The 17,411-nt window shown below is 35.9% G+C and overlaps 1 protein-coding gene across 1 annotated transcript in view; it reads right to left on the minus strand.

Annotated features, from left to right (window-relative positions):
* Window positions 1–2,450: 2,450 nt before the first annotated feature.
* Window positions 2,451–17,411, minus strand: part of Smurf2 (SMAD specific E3 ubiquitin protein ligase 2) — a 98,281-nt gene continuing 83,320 nt past the window's right edge. The window contains exons 13-19 of the mRNA XM_026402282.2: window positions 16,891–17,005; window positions 14,759–14,937; window positions 13,458–13,595; window positions 10,522–10,642; window positions 7,467–7,668; window positions 6,163–6,238; window positions 2,451–5,826 (exon numbers count right to left, since the gene is read on the minus strand). Of these exons, the coding sequence (XP_026258067.1) occupies window positions 5,727–5,826; window positions 6,163–6,238; window positions 7,467–7,668; window positions 10,522–10,642; window positions 13,458–13,595; window positions 14,759–14,937; window positions 16,891–17,005 (931 nt within the window). The 3' untranslated portion in view covers window positions 2,451–5,726. The remainder of the gene's footprint in view (window positions 5,827–6,162; window positions 6,239–7,466; window positions 7,669–10,521; window positions 10,643–13,457; window positions 13,596–14,758; window positions 14,938–16,890; window positions 17,006–17,411) is intronic.

Below are 17,411 nucleotides of genomic sequence, written 5' to 3' on the forward strand. Positions count from 1 at the left end.
AATTCTTTTTGGATATTGGGGATTGAATCTAGAGACACTTTACCACTGAGGAGCATCCCCAGCCCTTTTTACTTTATTTGAAGACAGGGTCGCAAGTCACTAAGTTGTTTAGAGCTGGCTTCAAACCTGGCATCCTTCTGCCTCAGCCTCCAGAATCTCTGGGATTACAAGCATGTACTACCACACCCAGCTTGCTTTTGAATTTGACTTCAACCTGGAAAAGGGAAGTGAAGGTACATATTCTTCATTAGTCAGATTTGTGCTAAACTTAGCAGCCAGTCCCTAAAGCCTGTTGCTACATGTTAACAATAAACACACACACACACACACACACTCAAGAGGATTCCCCCCATCTCCCCCAAATTGGATAAAAGCTAGAATATAGGTTGGGTCGTCAGAGGTAGGCCTTTGAGTTGAGCCTTTATAGTGTATGTGCAGGATTCTTGCAACACATTGGAAGATAAGAGAAAAGAAGCATCACGGCTTCTATTGGGTGGGAGAAGACAGCAGTGAGAAGCAGCAAAGGGTATAAAGCCAGACAGTTTGCACATGGACTCAAAGTGGACAAGAGCACACCAACCAAATCTCTGGTTTGGGCATGTGGGGGGAGAGAACCCATGTAGGGATGGTGTCCTCCATAGCAAGGAGGCTTTAGAGAAGGCCAGGAGCAGAAAGCTTCAGGGCAATTATGGATATGGGGGCCTTGCTAATCAAAGCAAGTCGGGGGGCAGAGGGTACCACAGCAGGGATGCAGGGAGGAGAGAGGTTCCCATGAAGGCATGGGGAGGAGCTTGTGAGTGAAACAATGCCCAAGGAGGCAAGAAGGGGTAAGATCTGACTGTCCTGGGGTAAAGTAAGTGATTGGATCAAATACTGTGGTCTCAAGTGCTGCCCTCTTGGAATGGCAGCTGATAGAAAGTTGAGCTACCAGACAAGAGACATTTTTGCTCCTGGAGCAAAACCAATTGCTTTCTCAGCCACATCTCAACAAATTTCCTGAAAAAAGGCTTAATCATGTGCTCCTCCGATCTGAACTGATTACTTTGCTGGATGCAGACTGAGAACTGACTTTTGAGCCAGTTTGAATTTGGCCTTCACTGAGACATAGGCTGAAGCATTGGTTTGGAAATTGAGTTTTCTAATAGCCACCCACAGCTATGACACACAGCCTCGCATACAGGAGAAAAGCAGTAAATATCTGCTGAATGAACAAAGAAGTCGCATCTACTGCAAACAACACCTCCCATATAAAGTTTAACCTATTTTTTGTTTGCTAAGATTGCTAACACAGGGAGGTAACCCTTTTGTATAAATGCCTCATCTATCCTGGTGCTAGGCTCCCGTCCAGTTAAATTTGTCCTTGTAGACATCTGGGATAGAAAGTACAAATAAATGTAGTGGGAAATAGAGTTAACCTTGATTATAATTAGCAAAGGGAGAAACTTCTCCGGTTACCACACAGCAGAAAAACTTCCAACAAACATTAAATCAAACTTTCAGCTAATTTGTCGACTATTAAATTATCAAAAATCTTTACTAAAACCTTATAAATTTTAGCTAAAAGCAGTTAATGTGGCAATGAGACAAAGGAAAATAAATAAATTTCAAATGAATATTTAAAAGCACAGCATGGGGCTGGGGCGGTAGCCCAATGGTAGAGCGCTTGCCTTGCACATGTGAGGCACTGGGTTTGATCCCTCCCCAACATCACATAAAAATAAGCAGATACTGTGTCCATCTACAACTAAAAAAAAAAAAAAGCACAGCATTCCCACTCTTAAAACTCTTTAATACATGCTGCTACTTACAGGTCCCCCAGGTCGTCCATTCTGTTGTAGCCTGTGCTGTGTAGACTCAAATAGACTATGTTTTCTAGATTAAAAAAATATACCACATGCATTTCTTTTCCCATTATGTATTTTAGCTGGGTTTTCATTCACTAGCATTTACGGAGTTGTAAATCACATAACTTAAAATTCTTGGCGTTTAAGGAGAGTAGAACTGATTTTTCCTTTTCATTTTGAGGATTTTATTGCAACACCAAGGCAGGACTGGCAAATGTTGAGGTCCCTACCACAGCTCTGCCCTCTAGACCCGACAGTCCTGGGTACAGACTGGTTTCAGGACCATATCACTCTAAATCCAGACAGACCTCACAGCCCTCAGCAGGCACAGGCAACTCATCAAACTGCCATGGCAGGAGAAAACATGCACTTTCCTGCTCTACTGGAGAAAGAGAAGGGGTCCTGAACTCTCTAATGTGATAAAGGATCTTTAATGATAAAGCTCCTTAATGTGATAAAGGAACAACTAAGGCATGCATTTTATCACTCATGCTTATCACCTTTTATAGAGCCAATCAGATTTTTTCAAGACAATTCATTACACACAATATTCTTTAAAAACTTTGATGCTGTGATAGTGCAAACAGCATTCATTTTATTGCTCAACTTCGGCATGGGCACATACATAGTTAATTTTTAAAAACCATTTATGTAGATGTTATCGATAAAGCTCATGTAACTGAGTGAAAATACAAAGAATATCAAAGCTAAAACACTCTGTAATAAATACAAATACAATGAAAATGATAAAACTTTGTTTTTAAAGTCAGTTCAAGAGAAGGAAGAAAATTACATAAGGTGAACTAATTACATCTAGAAATAAAACAACTCAGCATTTGGTACAATCATCATCCTAACGTAAGAATGTTAAATACCACAACAAATGGCACCCGTTGACTACGCTGCAGCTTAAACACAGAAGCAGAGGGAGCTGCTCTACCAGACCACAGAGGTGGCTGGAACCATCTCTAACTCCGGCCAGTGCAATCAGTCCAATGCACCCGAAGTTTAAAGCAGATTTAGTGTTGTAAAATAAAGCAAATTACATTGTATTTAAAAGAGGAGAAAGTTGTGCTCTGGATTGTAAATACAAGAAAGAAAAAAGGACTTGATAAAAAATAAACCCATTCAGGGCAACAAACTATGTGCAAAACAATGTACACTATACACAGCACTATTTAAAAACTCTTTACATCAAGAAACAAGCCCTCTGAATCAAAATGCACCGCTGTACTGCATATAAGCTCTACAAAGTAATCACTGTTCAAAATAATGAATTCATGATGGAATTGGCAAAAGTATGGAAAGGTGACACTTAACATTATCCCAAATAATAGCTAGAGAAAGGACAGGGAAGAAAAACAGTTAAAGGGATGTGTGGAAATAAATATTCACATTAAACATGAGGTGCAAATCCAAGTTTCAATGATACACTGCGTGTTTTTGTTTGATTAGCACCCATTTGGAAGTAATCAGTTAAAGTAATTTTGAAATTGAAATCTAAATCATGTTTTCATTTATTATGTTGGTGGTACCATAGACATATTATGTAGGATAATTTCTTTCTCTTTAAGTTCTATTAAGTCATTATTATAAAGTTAAAAGGCACTCAAAAAGAGATGACATTTGCCTGTTTAATTTTTACTTATTCATATTTATTTATTTGTGTGTATGTGTGGTACTGGGGATTGAGCCCAGGGGTACTCTACTACTAAGCTAGATCCCTAGCCCCTTTTGATTTTTGAGATGGGGGTCTCAGTAATTTGCTGAGGCTGACCTCAAATTTGTGATCATCAGCCTCCCAAGTAACTGGAATTACAAGTGAGCACCACGCGCCCAGCTCTGCTTTCTTTATACTGTACATGAAAACTGTTAATATCATTTTATTATTACAGCATCCCTGTCAGTTATGAATTCTAGAAAATATTCATCGTGTATTTACTTTTTACTGAAATATTATAAGAGTAGGCACAATTACAAACTGCACTCGTGCTTTATAGAAAAGAGAGATGGACCTGTAACTAATGTACTTTCACAAAAGCTAAAAATTACTGATAATCAAATAGCATTTCTGTACATTTCAAGATTTTCTTCAGTACTAAGAATGCAGTAGGAAAAACAGTGGGAAGAAAGGTTGGCATAGCTGCACATTACTGCTGCACAGTTATTATGACTAGTTTTTGTAGCAGTCAAATTTGGCCAAATAAAATACATTAAAATATTCAGAAAACTGTTTTTAAAGCAGCAAAGTCTCCACTTGTTTTATCCTACTCATTTCCCTACCCCCCCCCCACATACCAACACACCCCAGGAAAGCTTACTTAGAATTCCAATATATAAAAGAAAAAATAGAAGCTGCTTTGGGTGAAGGGGGAAGGGATGAGGATAGGCTAGGCTTTCCCTCCCTTTCTAAACCATCACTCATCAGGCACCTCTGAGGAACCCTTTGGCTTCAAAAACACAGACTGGAACCCACTATATCACATGAACCAGAACATAAATATTCTTTTCACTTGATATTTAAACTGCAAAATCCAAAAGTTGTCCAAAATATCACATCAATGTTTTTAAAAACAGAAGGTATATATTTTTTGTTGGCTGAATTTAAAAATCCACCTGTGATTTCAGATTTTTCCAATCTCTCACCTCGGAGTTTTGGTTGCCTTCTGGATTGAATGACATGCCACGCACCTTGAAAGTCAGATGCAAATTTTCAACACTTAGGGAACTGGGATTCCTTTACTTCCAAAATTAATTCTTCCATTTTAAAGTGATTTGTACCACAGAGTTAAAGCTTGCTAAATAATATTTAGAAGAAAATTTTCATTCTTAATAATTTTAGTTGACTGAAGTTATAAGCAGCTAAACAAAGCTCCAGCGTGGTTTACTTGATAGACACTTACACTGTAATTAAAATATAAATTAGGTGCACTTATTAGAGGCTTTGGTTTATAAGAGCAGTATATATACTAAAGACAAGCTGACCCAGCAAAAGAATGAAAATCCTATCCCTTCCACATGCTCTGAGAAACTATAAAAATGCAGTATTTCAATTTAAGGTGAAAAGTAATTCCAAAAACTCCTGATCATATTGATTCAAGATAAAAACATCAGTTGTTTTTTTTCTTTAAAGTCTTCTTAAAAACAGGAACCCCTGAACATATTTTAGATAAGAACTAAACTACTAAGTTTAGACTAAATGGTTGTATTATGAATTTGATAACCAAAATTATACAGCTGTATTTCCAGGAAATCCATGCTTGAAAAATATAAAAACAACCCACATAGGCTAGGTTGAACCACATAATGCAAAATATAATGCTCTATAGAAAAACATGATTAAACATGTAAATGGCTTGATTTCTCAAAGATAATGATTTTTTTAGCCAATTGTTTACAAAGGTAGAATAATTCAAAATAACTTTATTTATTTATTTTTACAAAGAGCAAGTACAGGAGCTGTTCAAAATCATGTATTCAATCAAAATGAAATGTGACTTGTACCGACTGCTGAAGTTGTCTTGATGTATGAAAAACTTGAAATCTGTGAAGCGTTCTGAATAGATTACCTTTTATAAAAATAGTAGTAGTCTTTAAGTGTAGAATACTGCCTAACTCTGGAAATGCAGGAAAAGTCAGCATTCTGTAAGGTTCAAGATATTAATTTTAATAGCAGCTGAATGTGTCCTCATGGCAAAGCATAAAGACTTTTTTTTTTTTTCCTTGAAAAGGAATTTCAAAATTGTCCTTTCCCCTCACAGTGTCCTAAAATTTAAAAGGGGGGGAGGGCGTTTTCCTGTATTTCAGCATTCTTTAAACTCTGCTGAAGGGAGGCTGTCAGTCAGGGGTATAAATAGAGTCTGGGTAAGTCCTTGAAGTTCATCATTCCACAGCAAATCCACATGTTTCTTCAATGGCTGTTAGCAGCTTTTCATAGAGCTTTTCATAGCTTTCATAGGGCGGAATGTCTATTCGATTGAAGCTGTGAATAAGTAAATCAGATATTATAGAGTTCATTTAAACGATCTATATACTAAATGTGTACTACTAATACAACCATGTCAATCTTTATGTCACTCAGTATGTTAAAAGGCTGTATTTCTTTATAAAGTATAGATTACTAATTTGGGATTAGTAATCTATGCTTTAAAGATTACCAACTTCTGAATAATATTCTTTTAAATTACTTAATTTGAGTTATTTATCATTCCTTTTAAGTGTCAATTTACTGGTAAAAACAATAAATGAAAAATCAAATCTGTTAGGAACAAACACACACCTACACAGGACAGTGAGGAAAGTTAAAAAAATAACATACCAGGTATGGGCTTTTGGCAGGTTGTTAGTACAGGCATCGATCTGGTGGATGGTAAAGAGGCGTGGGCCTGCAGCACCTGCAAAGGAAAAAAATGGGTCAAATCACCGTGGGTATAAGTCTCCATCTCTAAAATCTTAGATTAAAACTGGTAAATAAGCCACAGGATGCAGGGATAGGAGAATGCTATAAATCCACACATGCTACCTCGGGGGCAGCAGAAAAAGAATCTGGGTTTTTAAAGTTGGTTTGGGTAAGGCTGTTTGCCTTTATATGCTACCATTTCATTTTTGGAAAAAGCGCTGAATTGAATCCTTTGGTCAAACTTCTTTTATAGATCAATATTCCAAAGAATGAGGGGAAAAAAAGTAACTGGGTAAATTCAAGATAAAATATATGCATAATTTTTTTTAAAAAATGACAACCTAATGCAAATTTAGATTTCATGACTCAAAATGGGCTAAGAGCAGATTAGTAGTTTATCATATACAATTTTAACACAGATGCCCCATATAAATATATGGAGAAGGAATACAATTTTGAGTTCTCCAAACAGGGAAAATAAACACATCTCAAAGGACACAACTTTGCCTGTGGAATTTCAAGGTATGCAATGTGCATGGCACTGACATTATGTACCAGCCTTGCTTTGTATATCCTCCCTCATCACCAGTAGCAGCAGCTTTTAAAATGAAGAGCTTAAGAGGTAAGGAAAGCACAGTGAAGTACCACAGTCATTAGCAATATTACCAACTCATTCAAAATTAAACAGCTTATTCCTCAGAAAACAATTCTTTAAAAAATGGAATATTGTTATACATCAATGGTGTGAGGCCATGCAATAATTGAAGTGCTCTGACCAAACAGATGGCTTCCATGACCCAAACTGCCTGTTTCTATTAAAAGAAAGAGTAGAGGGGAGAGGCATGCAAGGGAAGTAAATATTTTGCCAGGTTGAAATGTGAACATGAAATGAACAACTTCCACTACAGGAATGTGCAACAGAAGTATAAGCAAGCAACCAGAAAACAAAAGGCAGAGCATCACCATGAATAGTCCAGTCTAGCATGCAGCACTCACTACAATCACAGAGAACCCGGCAGAAAAGGCTCTTAGGAGGGGAACAAAAGAAGGAAGGAGAAGAAGATTTCATGGTATGTATTACAGATAAGAAATAGAGTGAAAAGAGAATCTGTTTATAAGCACATGGTTTGTAAAATATCTGTACAAACTAAATATTGCCATCCCCACCTCCACAAGCTTACAAGAAGCTTAGAGAAGCTGTGCCAGTCTCTCCCTCTTTTTACCTTGTAGTGCTTTGAAGCCCTGCAGAGGCACTCTAGATGATCCTGTCACAAACTGAAGCAATCGTGCTCGTCGCTCTTCATCAAAAAACTCCACAGCTTTCCAGAACCACTTAACGACATTGCTGTCTGGTGTACAGTGTTTTAACCGGGTGTTTACCTTCCAGTCATTGACATCTATTTTTCCAAGTCCACAAATAATGAGCTGTTAAAATATTGCACAAGTAGATGAGCCACTAGAAACCAAAGCCACACCAAAAATTCTTCAAAATAGAACTTAAGATTTGTGGTGTTAGTTCTCATTTGGTGCCTCTTAATCAAAGGTGCACATGATAAAACATTCCAAAATATATACACCAAATCCTATGCTCAGAGGTTCTAATTCATTGCATCTGGGTGACAGGATCTATATTTTAAAAACCAACAGAGGTATCTATTCACTGTAGATTCCCTCTCCAGGATCTGAAAAATCACCATTGTGTTGGACTCAACAAGACAAAAGAATTGTGAAAATTACACAGTTTTATAACAGAATTGCATTTTTTAAAAAAAGGTCAGAAATTGAGACACATACAGTTTATCTGTGCCTTCCACAGACCCACATCACATTCTATTAGTTTCAACACTATTAGCTTTGTGATTTGGGGCATTTCAATTCCGTCAGCCAACAGTTTCCTCTGCTGTAAAATGACAGTTACATCTACACCACCACATTCCATGAAAGTGACTCAGTACACAGCAACTCATGAAATGTTGTCTTGAATAAGTGATTAACACAACTTGCTTAATAATCTTAAAATTATATTAAAATATGAAATACATGAACACATTGCTATAGAACTCTGCTTAGCATCCTAATGCAGGGTTAGTAGAGATGAACTATATCAAAATCATTTGACACTACTAATACATCTCTTTAGGGTCAAAGACTAACTCATCTTATTAATCTAACATGTTTATAATGGTGAATTATGAAAGTATATAATGTAAAACACAATGTAACTTGTGTATCCTAGATTATAATTAATCCTATTAATCCAGTGTAACTCTAAAAAATTTAAACAATTTCAATATAGTAGTTGAAACTATAAGTAAATCCTACCCCTACGGAACAAGATCTCCAACGAAGTTTGTATAGGCTTCTAAAAGATTACTGAATCTAAGTCACTGGGAAAAGGTTACCATATAAGGATTATGGATGCATTCAGAACACAAAAGACACCTTCTAAATTCTTTGCTTTCTAATTTCCGCTCCTCTAAAGAAAACTCATTTAATGTTTCATAAACAGATGAAAAGGTCCTGTATCTCAACTTTAGTGCCCCTCCTGCTGCTATGTGTCCCTCCCCTTCCTGATCACCTCCTTCTGGCCATATTACTATGAATAATAAGTTGCAGAAGGAATGGAGATAGCACTAAGACAAACGAACCTTTTTAGATTTATTTGCAAACAGCACATTTAGTTAGGACACTGATATTAATGAATACATGTTTTAAGATAGTTGTAGATTTCAAATATTTATGCTATCCCTAATCACTAAATAAATGTGGAACCTTTGGCAGAATAAAACCTCATTAATTTTTCAAAGTAGTTCAGAAGAAACTTCAGATGTGTTTGTTAAAGATGTTTATTATGTGTTTGTTAAAGATGTTTATTATAACTTTAACCAGATTGTTAAACTTTAACCTATTAAAGATGTTAATCATTAAAGGTGACTATTAAAAGACGTTAACCATCTTTAACCAGATCTGAGGTGCTATAAAGACTAGCTTTAATCAGAAACAAACTTTTAACTGTTGAGTATAGCTACTGTTGGTATATGAATGTTTCTAAAGGTCTAAAGGTGATTAGATACTGTACAGTTTTCCTAAGTGTTTTATTTATTTCCTCTAATGATCTGTCTACTAAATGTTTTCTGGCAAAGTTTAGTACAAATACAACTGAGCTTAGACCTTTATCCAAATAAAGTTCAATATGATAGTTGACAAGGCTTTACTTAGTTAAATCGATAACCACTAAATCATGGAACAGAAAAAAATTTGGAAGAATATACACATAAGACATGAAGTCTGTTTAAGAGAAGAAAGGACAATAAGGAAATTAAGAATGTTCACATTGTGCCAGGCATAATGGTGCATGCCTATAATCCCAGGAGGTTGAGGCAAGAAAATCTCAAATTCAAGACTAGACTCAGCAATTTAGCAATGCCCTAAGGAACTTTGTAAGACCCTGTGTCAAAATAAAAAATAAGAAGTGCTGGGAAGGCTGGGGTTGTGGCTGAGTGGTAGAGTGCTTGCCTAGCAAGCTAAGTTCGATCCTTAGCACCACATAAATATAAAGATATTGTGTCCACTTAAAACTAAAAAATAAATATTAAAAAAAAGAATAAACGCTAGGGATTGTGGCTCAGTGGTAAAGTACCTCTGGGTTCAATTCCCAATACCAAAACAGGAGAAAAAGAAAAAATGTTCATAATGTAAGCTTACTCAAAGATATTCCAAGCATAAAAGACTTCCGGTGAATAAGAATTCTCAAAGCATTGAACCATAAAACTTTCAAAGCAGGGAGGAAGAGCATGAGAAGAATATTACCATTAAACAGGGAAGAGAGGTGGGAGGGAAAAGAAGGGAGAAGGGGAATTGCACGGAAGATGGAAGGAGACCCTCATCGTTATACAGAATACATGTATGATGTTGTGGGGGGGGGAGTGTGTCACATTAGATTGGGTAGAGAGAAGTGATGGGAGGGAGGGGAGGGGAAGGGGGGATAGGAAGGGCAGCAGAATAAAATAAACATTATTATTGCTGTATGTATATAGGTGACTGTATGACAATGTGATTCTACAACCTGTACAATCAGAAAAATGAGAAATTATACCCCATTTGATTCAAATGTATGAATTGTCAAGATCATTGTACTGTCATGTGTAACTAATAAAAAAATTTAAAAAATAAAAAACTTTCAAAGCATTAGAAACACAACTTACCTCTAAAAACAAAGAAACAAAATAATTGCTAATCTTATCACGCTAGATGATGTCATAACATGGATGTACTGACCTCTAACTCTTTCTCATCAAATGTCTTCAGCAGGTGCTGGGGAATCACTTCATTAAACCCTTTCTGCAGAGCCAGGAACTGAGCCTCAATGCCTCGTAAAAATCTCCAGTTCACATAGAGCCTATAAACATCAGGCAGGGGTTTCGTATGATCAGATATATTTAGATTTGGTAATTAATGTGAATCACTTCTTCAGCAACACTGTACTTTATAAACACCTAGCATCAAGAATTTATTCTAGGGCTGAGGTTGTGGTTCAGTGGCAGAGCGCTTGCCTAGCATGTGTGAGACACTGGGTTCGATTCTCAGCACCGCATACAAATAAATAAAAAGATCCATCAACAGTTAGAAAATAATTTTTAAAAAAAAAGAATTTTTTTCTAAAGTTTTTTTTTAAAAAAACTCAAACTAATGGGGATAAATGGATCCCAAGCTGTGAGGCAGTTTAATCTTGATAAAATGTAAACTTCCACAAATAAAAGCAATATTAATGAAGCAATTCTTCAAATCAGAGACACTACTAGTAAACTAGAAGTCTACTAGAGCTCAGATAGTCTGAGGTTCAACTCCTATTGGCTGAGGGTATAGACCTGTGGTAGAGCACGTGCTTCTTAACATGCACGTGGCCCTGAGTTCAATCTCCAGCAAGCATACACAAACAAACTTGATAAAATTTCTTTCTTATAACACACATTCCAACAAATCAGAGAAAAATAGCCCACTGACTCAAAAGATGACCATTTTTTCTGGCTGTATTTGAAAATGTTATCAGAATGTGTTGCTGGGTCTTCTGTTTATATCTAGGGCAGGACTATTGGGGAAAAGGAGGTAGGGAATCTTCATATCCAAAATGAGAAGAAACTAAAGCCAATAGCACTTTCTGAATAAATATTCATTGTTCACTGGAAGCTGTAAAAACTCTGGAAGATGTCACTTTATCCCCTCCCTGCCCCCCCCCTAAAAAGCACTAAACTATACATCAATTGTATAACTTGTGCTCTGACTGGAGTTTGTCATTTAAAAATAAATTGCTTTCATTTACCTGTCTACCCAGGAAACCTCTCAATCTAACACATCAGGACTACTTTTCTATCAAATTTGTTATCAATATTTCCTTTTCCAAACTTGGATGACTATTTCTCTAATTAATAAATAATTACTTAATACTATATTGGCTGGAGGATCTGTTTGTTGGTTTAAAGGGGCAGCAAAACCATATAATTCTTGTCCTTGTTTATCTCACTTCTACAGTTGCACAGGATTTATTATTGTGTTGATAAACACATAAGCCCTGGAAAAAGTAAATCTAAAAACTGAGGACACACTGGATCCTAGACTGACAATGCAGCAGGGATGAGAGAAATTCCAAGCCATTCTTACAGTTTTTATCAGAAATGTAACAGAGCAATCACCAATATAAAGAAAAATCAAACATTAACCATGGAGACCAAGTGAAACCTGAAAGTCCATTCTTCTGCCCTCTTTACCCTCCCTATTTTCAGGCCCCCACCTCTGCTCCCTCCTTCTAGCAAATACTATATTTGGTATAGAACCAAATAATTATACAGCCATATAATTAAAAAAAAACAACACCACAATTTTGTCCCTAGGTAATTCTTCTAGAACTTGCTTCTTAAATCTTATAGTTTATACAATCTCTCTTCTTAAACATCCACATAATATTATACTGAATGTATAATCATTTTACTCTGAAAACATTTTGGTAGTTAATTTTTCTATAAGCATTCTTTAACTGAACATCCTTATTCATATTTTTTTAATTAGATGTGTGTTTCTGTAGGAGAGTCCCAAAAACAGAACTGCCAGTGAAAAGGCATATGCAAGTTCACTTTGGTAGCTGTATCAACTGCTTTCCCAAAATCCCACCAACAGTGTATAAAACTGAGAGGTCTCATTTTGAAGAAGGAAAATTTTAGCTAATAAGATTTGGGGATAGGGGCTGGGGTTGTGGCTCAGTGGTAGCGCGCTCACCTAGCACATGCAAGGCCCTGGGTTCAATCCTCAGCACCACATATAAAGGTATTGTGTCCAAAAAAAAAAAATGATTTGGGGATAATAATATATACAAAATAGCAATAGTATTCATGTTTCTGTGTACATATGAAGCTCAAACTCCTAAATCTGATCCAGTTTTATATTTAGAAGACTTTAGTTACCATAGTAAGTATTAAACTAATTTCAAAATTCCTCAATTTGTATAAAACATGAACAACATTTTCTTATATTTCTCCCTCAAAACTCACTAGGTACTCATTTATAAATAGGCAAAGTGCTAGGAATACAACACAAAGTTCCCTGAAATAGCTATACTACACATAGCTTTGATGCTCCGAGTCTCTGGCATTCCCACCTATGTTCAGCCCCTCCTCCCCAATGAACCTGGGCTGGCCTGTGACTCATTTCAACCAAAACAATACAGCAGACGTCAAGTTGACAGTGCCATGCTAGTTTTTAAAAAGATCTGGAAGCTTCTGCTTTTGTGCTCTGGAAAGCCAGCCACCCCCAAGAAATCTGACTGTTTTGCTGGAAGAGAGATAGAGATCTTTGATGCTATAAAGGGAGTACCAAGGAGCCTAGTGGCAATGAGGCCCCAGACAATGCCCTCAGATGACAGTTGTTCCTGCCAGCCCACAGCCATTTGAGCCATCCTAGCTGAGTTCTCACTTGTAAGAATGAAGAGGCCACCTTGGCCCTTTAGTCCAGCTGACTTTTTGTGGAACAGCAATGTGCCATCCCTATTATTCTTCGCCCAAATTACTGACCCCTGGAATTGTGAAAAACAACAGTGACTGTTTTTAAGTCACTAAATTCTATGAAAGCATATTTTATAGGAATAAAACTACTTAATGTTTGTCCATACTGACATTCTAGAACATTACAAAAATTCTCAATCTTGAGAACAGATAAATGTTTACCTGACATATTCTTTTTTATTTTCTTCATTAACAGGGATACTCTTGCCATTTGGTTTGAGTTCATGCTGAATAATTTCACCATATGCGTTATGTTCAACACAGAAAGTATGGTCCAAAACACCTGTAATATCATTTTCACTGGACAGGAAACAGAGAAAAAGATACATAACTGGGAAACCTAAAACATCAGTCCTATAGGTTTATTAACTGGTGAGACAGATAAAACTAAGATAGTTTTATGATATGATAAACATAAGGTCAGATTCATTTTTTACTTTTTATACTACCACATACTTTTCTTGGGCAGAAAAGTAAAAAAGCTTTAATATAAATACAAGTAACATTTCACTTCCTTACTAATGAGAAATAACCTTGATCAAAGCTGATCTTTGCTAGGACCACAATGTAAGAAAAGTTCAGTTATATTTTGACATTCAGATAAAAGGCCTTAGGGAATCTGGGAACCTCCTTCACTGACCTGAATAATCCAGAGAAAGTAATCTGTATATTTCATAAAAGTAAGTACTACCAGCATATCTTCCTAAATTATTTATTAACTTAAATAGAATTAGTTCTTATTTATGATTCTTATTTATGATTCCAACAATCAGCACTTCATTAAAAAGCAATGGATTCAGAAATTTGCTATTCTTCCACATGCAAAACAGGAACAGAACTTTACCACATTGAGGAAATCATTACACATAGTACTGTATATGTAAATAGTATAGAATTGAGTATCCCTAATTTAAAAATCCTAAATCCCATAAGTTCCAAAATCCAAAACATTTTCAGTGCCAACATGCTCCAAATGGAAAATTCCACATCTGACCTCAAGGGAGGGGTCAAAGTAAAAACATAGGCACACTAAAAAATAAGTATAAAATTACTTGTAGGCAATGTAGATAAGGTATACCAAAAACATAAATGAATTTTATATTCATACTTGGGTCCCCCCCACCACAAAAATATCTTAAGTATAGACAAATATTTCAAAATCTAAAACAAATCCAAAATCTGAAAGCAATGCCAGTTCCAAACATTCTGGATAAAGGATACTCAATCTGTACTAGAATTTTTTCCTTTTTAAAGTAATAACACCTGCTAACTTTAAGGAATTTGAAATGTATAGGAAAGCAGCAGAAAGGGGGAAAGTCTTATGTGGGCCTATTACTCATGTAACTACATTTAATATGTTTTCAGCACATATTTTTTTAAGTTTTAAAATAAATAGTTTTGGAATGATTCTTTTTTAAAGCTCATATTCTAGCTATAATAAACAGATATAAGATTCCACCTACAGAATCCACACCAAACTGTTATGAAGATCTGGATCAACTAACTCCATGTCATCCAAAGTAATTGACTTTCCAAGCAACTGTTTATAAAAAGGCAATGTAAAACCACCATCAATATAATGTCCATGAAACACAGCCATTCCCATTATTCGTCCAACGAAGTGGAAATATGATAAATGTTCCTGAAATTGAAAAAAAGTTTATATAAATACTCAAGCTAGAAACTATCAAAGAAGTTTTTAAATAAAAAGTAAACATTTAAGTAGGCATTAAGATTTTTTGATAAATATCAAATTTGTACTCCGTGACTATTTAAATGGAACATATTGTCACATCAAAGCTCAATAAAACTCAGGAATGTTTCTGTAGGGCACACACAAGCTTTTATACATCACTATAAAATAACGTGTTACAGTTGATGCCTCTCTCAGAGGGTAAAGGTACTTTGTAAAATTTCTCTTTTAGAAATCAGTCCAAATTATAGTCCCACTGCAGCTTCACTTAATTGCCTGTAGACAGCTTCTCTTCCTAAGTTCATAATAATGTATAATAGGGTTTAAAAAGTATAGCACTAGCTGGGGTTATGGCTCAGTGGAAGAGCACTTGTGTGAGGCACTAGCATGTGTGAGGCACTGGGTTAGATTCTCAGCACCATAAATAAATAAATAAAGTCCATCAACAACTAAAAAGAGTATATTAAAAAAAAAGTATAGCACTATACTAAGTTCGCAATGTACAAGGTCCCACTCAACTCTCACACTCTTCTCTGAGACATGAACCATACTTATTATTTTTAGTAATTAAAAAATTGAGGCTTAAGTTAATGAGCTCACCCATATCACAAAGCTAAGTAAATGATGAGAACAGGATATGATTCCATGTCTTCCAATCCCAGAATCTGTGTTCTTAACCATTTCTATTATTCTGCTTTATGTCATAATTTAACCAATCTTCCTTCTTATGGATAACTGTTTTGTTTTTCTTTTTTTGTTCTTCTTAGATATACATGACAGTAGACTGTATTTTGACACATTATACATACATGGAGTATAACTTATTCTAATTAGGATCCCATTCTTGTGACTGTACATGATATGGAGTTTCACTGGTCATGTATTCATATACGGACATAGGAAAGTTATGTCCGATCCATTCTATTGTCTTTCCTATTCCTATCTACCCTCCCTTCCCTTCATTCCCCTTTGTCTAATCCAATGAACTTCTATTCTCCCCCCACCCCCACTGTGTGTTAGCATCCTTATATCAGACAAAATATTCAGTATTTGGTTTTTGGGAACTGGCTTATTTCACTTAGCATGATAGTCTTCAGATCTAACCATTTACCAGCAAAAATCATAAAGTAATTATTTTTTATAGTTGAGTAATATTCCATTGTGTATATGTACACCACACTTTCTATATCCATTCATCTTCTGAAGGGTACCTAGGTTGGTTCCATAGCTTAGCTATTGTGAATACAGCTGCTGTAAACAATGATGTATCTGCATCACTGTAGCTAATTTTAAGTCCTTTGGGTATATACCAAGGAGTGGGAAAACAATCAAATGGTGGTTCCATTCCAAGTTTTTTAAGGAATCTTCATACTGCTTTCCATAGTGGGCACCAATTTGCAGTCCCACCAGCAATGTATTGAGTATACCTTTTTCCCCACATCTTCACCAATCTTATGGATAACTATTGTTTTCAACTAGGGCTATTATAAATAATAAACAGCCCTGTGCTTAAATTGTTGCATATATCCATAATCATTCACCTGAGAAAATTTTCTAGAAGAATTACTGAGTCAAAGAGCATGACTAGGACATGAACAAGTAATTTATATTATAATAAACTATATTGAGCCAGGCATGGAAACTTATGCCTGTAATCCCAACTACTCATGAGGCTGAGACAGAAGGATCCTAAATTCTGGGCCAATCTCAGAAATTCAGTGAGACGCTGTTAAAAATTAAAAAGAATAAAAAGGAATGAGGAGGTAGCTCAGTGGTAGAGTACACTTGGGTTCAATCCCTAGTACCACAATCAATCAATCAATGTAATAAACTTCACTTGATATTTAGAGATAAACAAGCACTATAGGTCCCAATTCACATCATTACAACTATAAATCATACCGGATTCACTGCAGAATCAGGGTTGATCTGCAATGTATAGATGTCATCTCTTGAGTACTGGAAGAGGCCATAGTACGGATTCAACATTTCATGTGACAGGAGATACAACCATTCCCTAGAAAACAAGATATAACAAAAAATTTTTGTTAATCGATAATGTTTATTGATATACCATTCAACATTTTAGCAAATATTTTTCTTTAATTAAGAAAGGAAAACAGCCAGGTGTAGTGGCACACCCTGTAAACCTCATATATAAATGTTTCTCATTTGTCTGGTTGTATATGATGTAGAGTTACACAGGTAATTTTGGGCAATTTTATTACATTTTAGCATCAGAGAGTGTAAACACAGCTTAAGGCAGGAGGATCCTGAGTTCAAAGCCAGCCCCAGAAAAAGCAAGGCACTAAGCAACTCAGTGAGACCCTGTCTCTAAATAAAATACAAAATAGGGCTGGGGAAGTGGCTCAGTGGTTGAGTGCTCCTGAGTTCAATCCCGGTACCCAAAAAAAAAAGAAAAC

Source organism: Urocitellus parryii, chromosome 7 (assembly GCF_045843805.1).
Source record: "Urocitellus parryii isolate mUroPar1 chromosome 7, mUroPar1.hap1, whole genome shotgun sequence".
Lineage (NCBI taxonomy): Eukaryota > Metazoa > Chordata > Mammalia > Rodentia > Sciuridae > Urocitellus > Urocitellus parryii.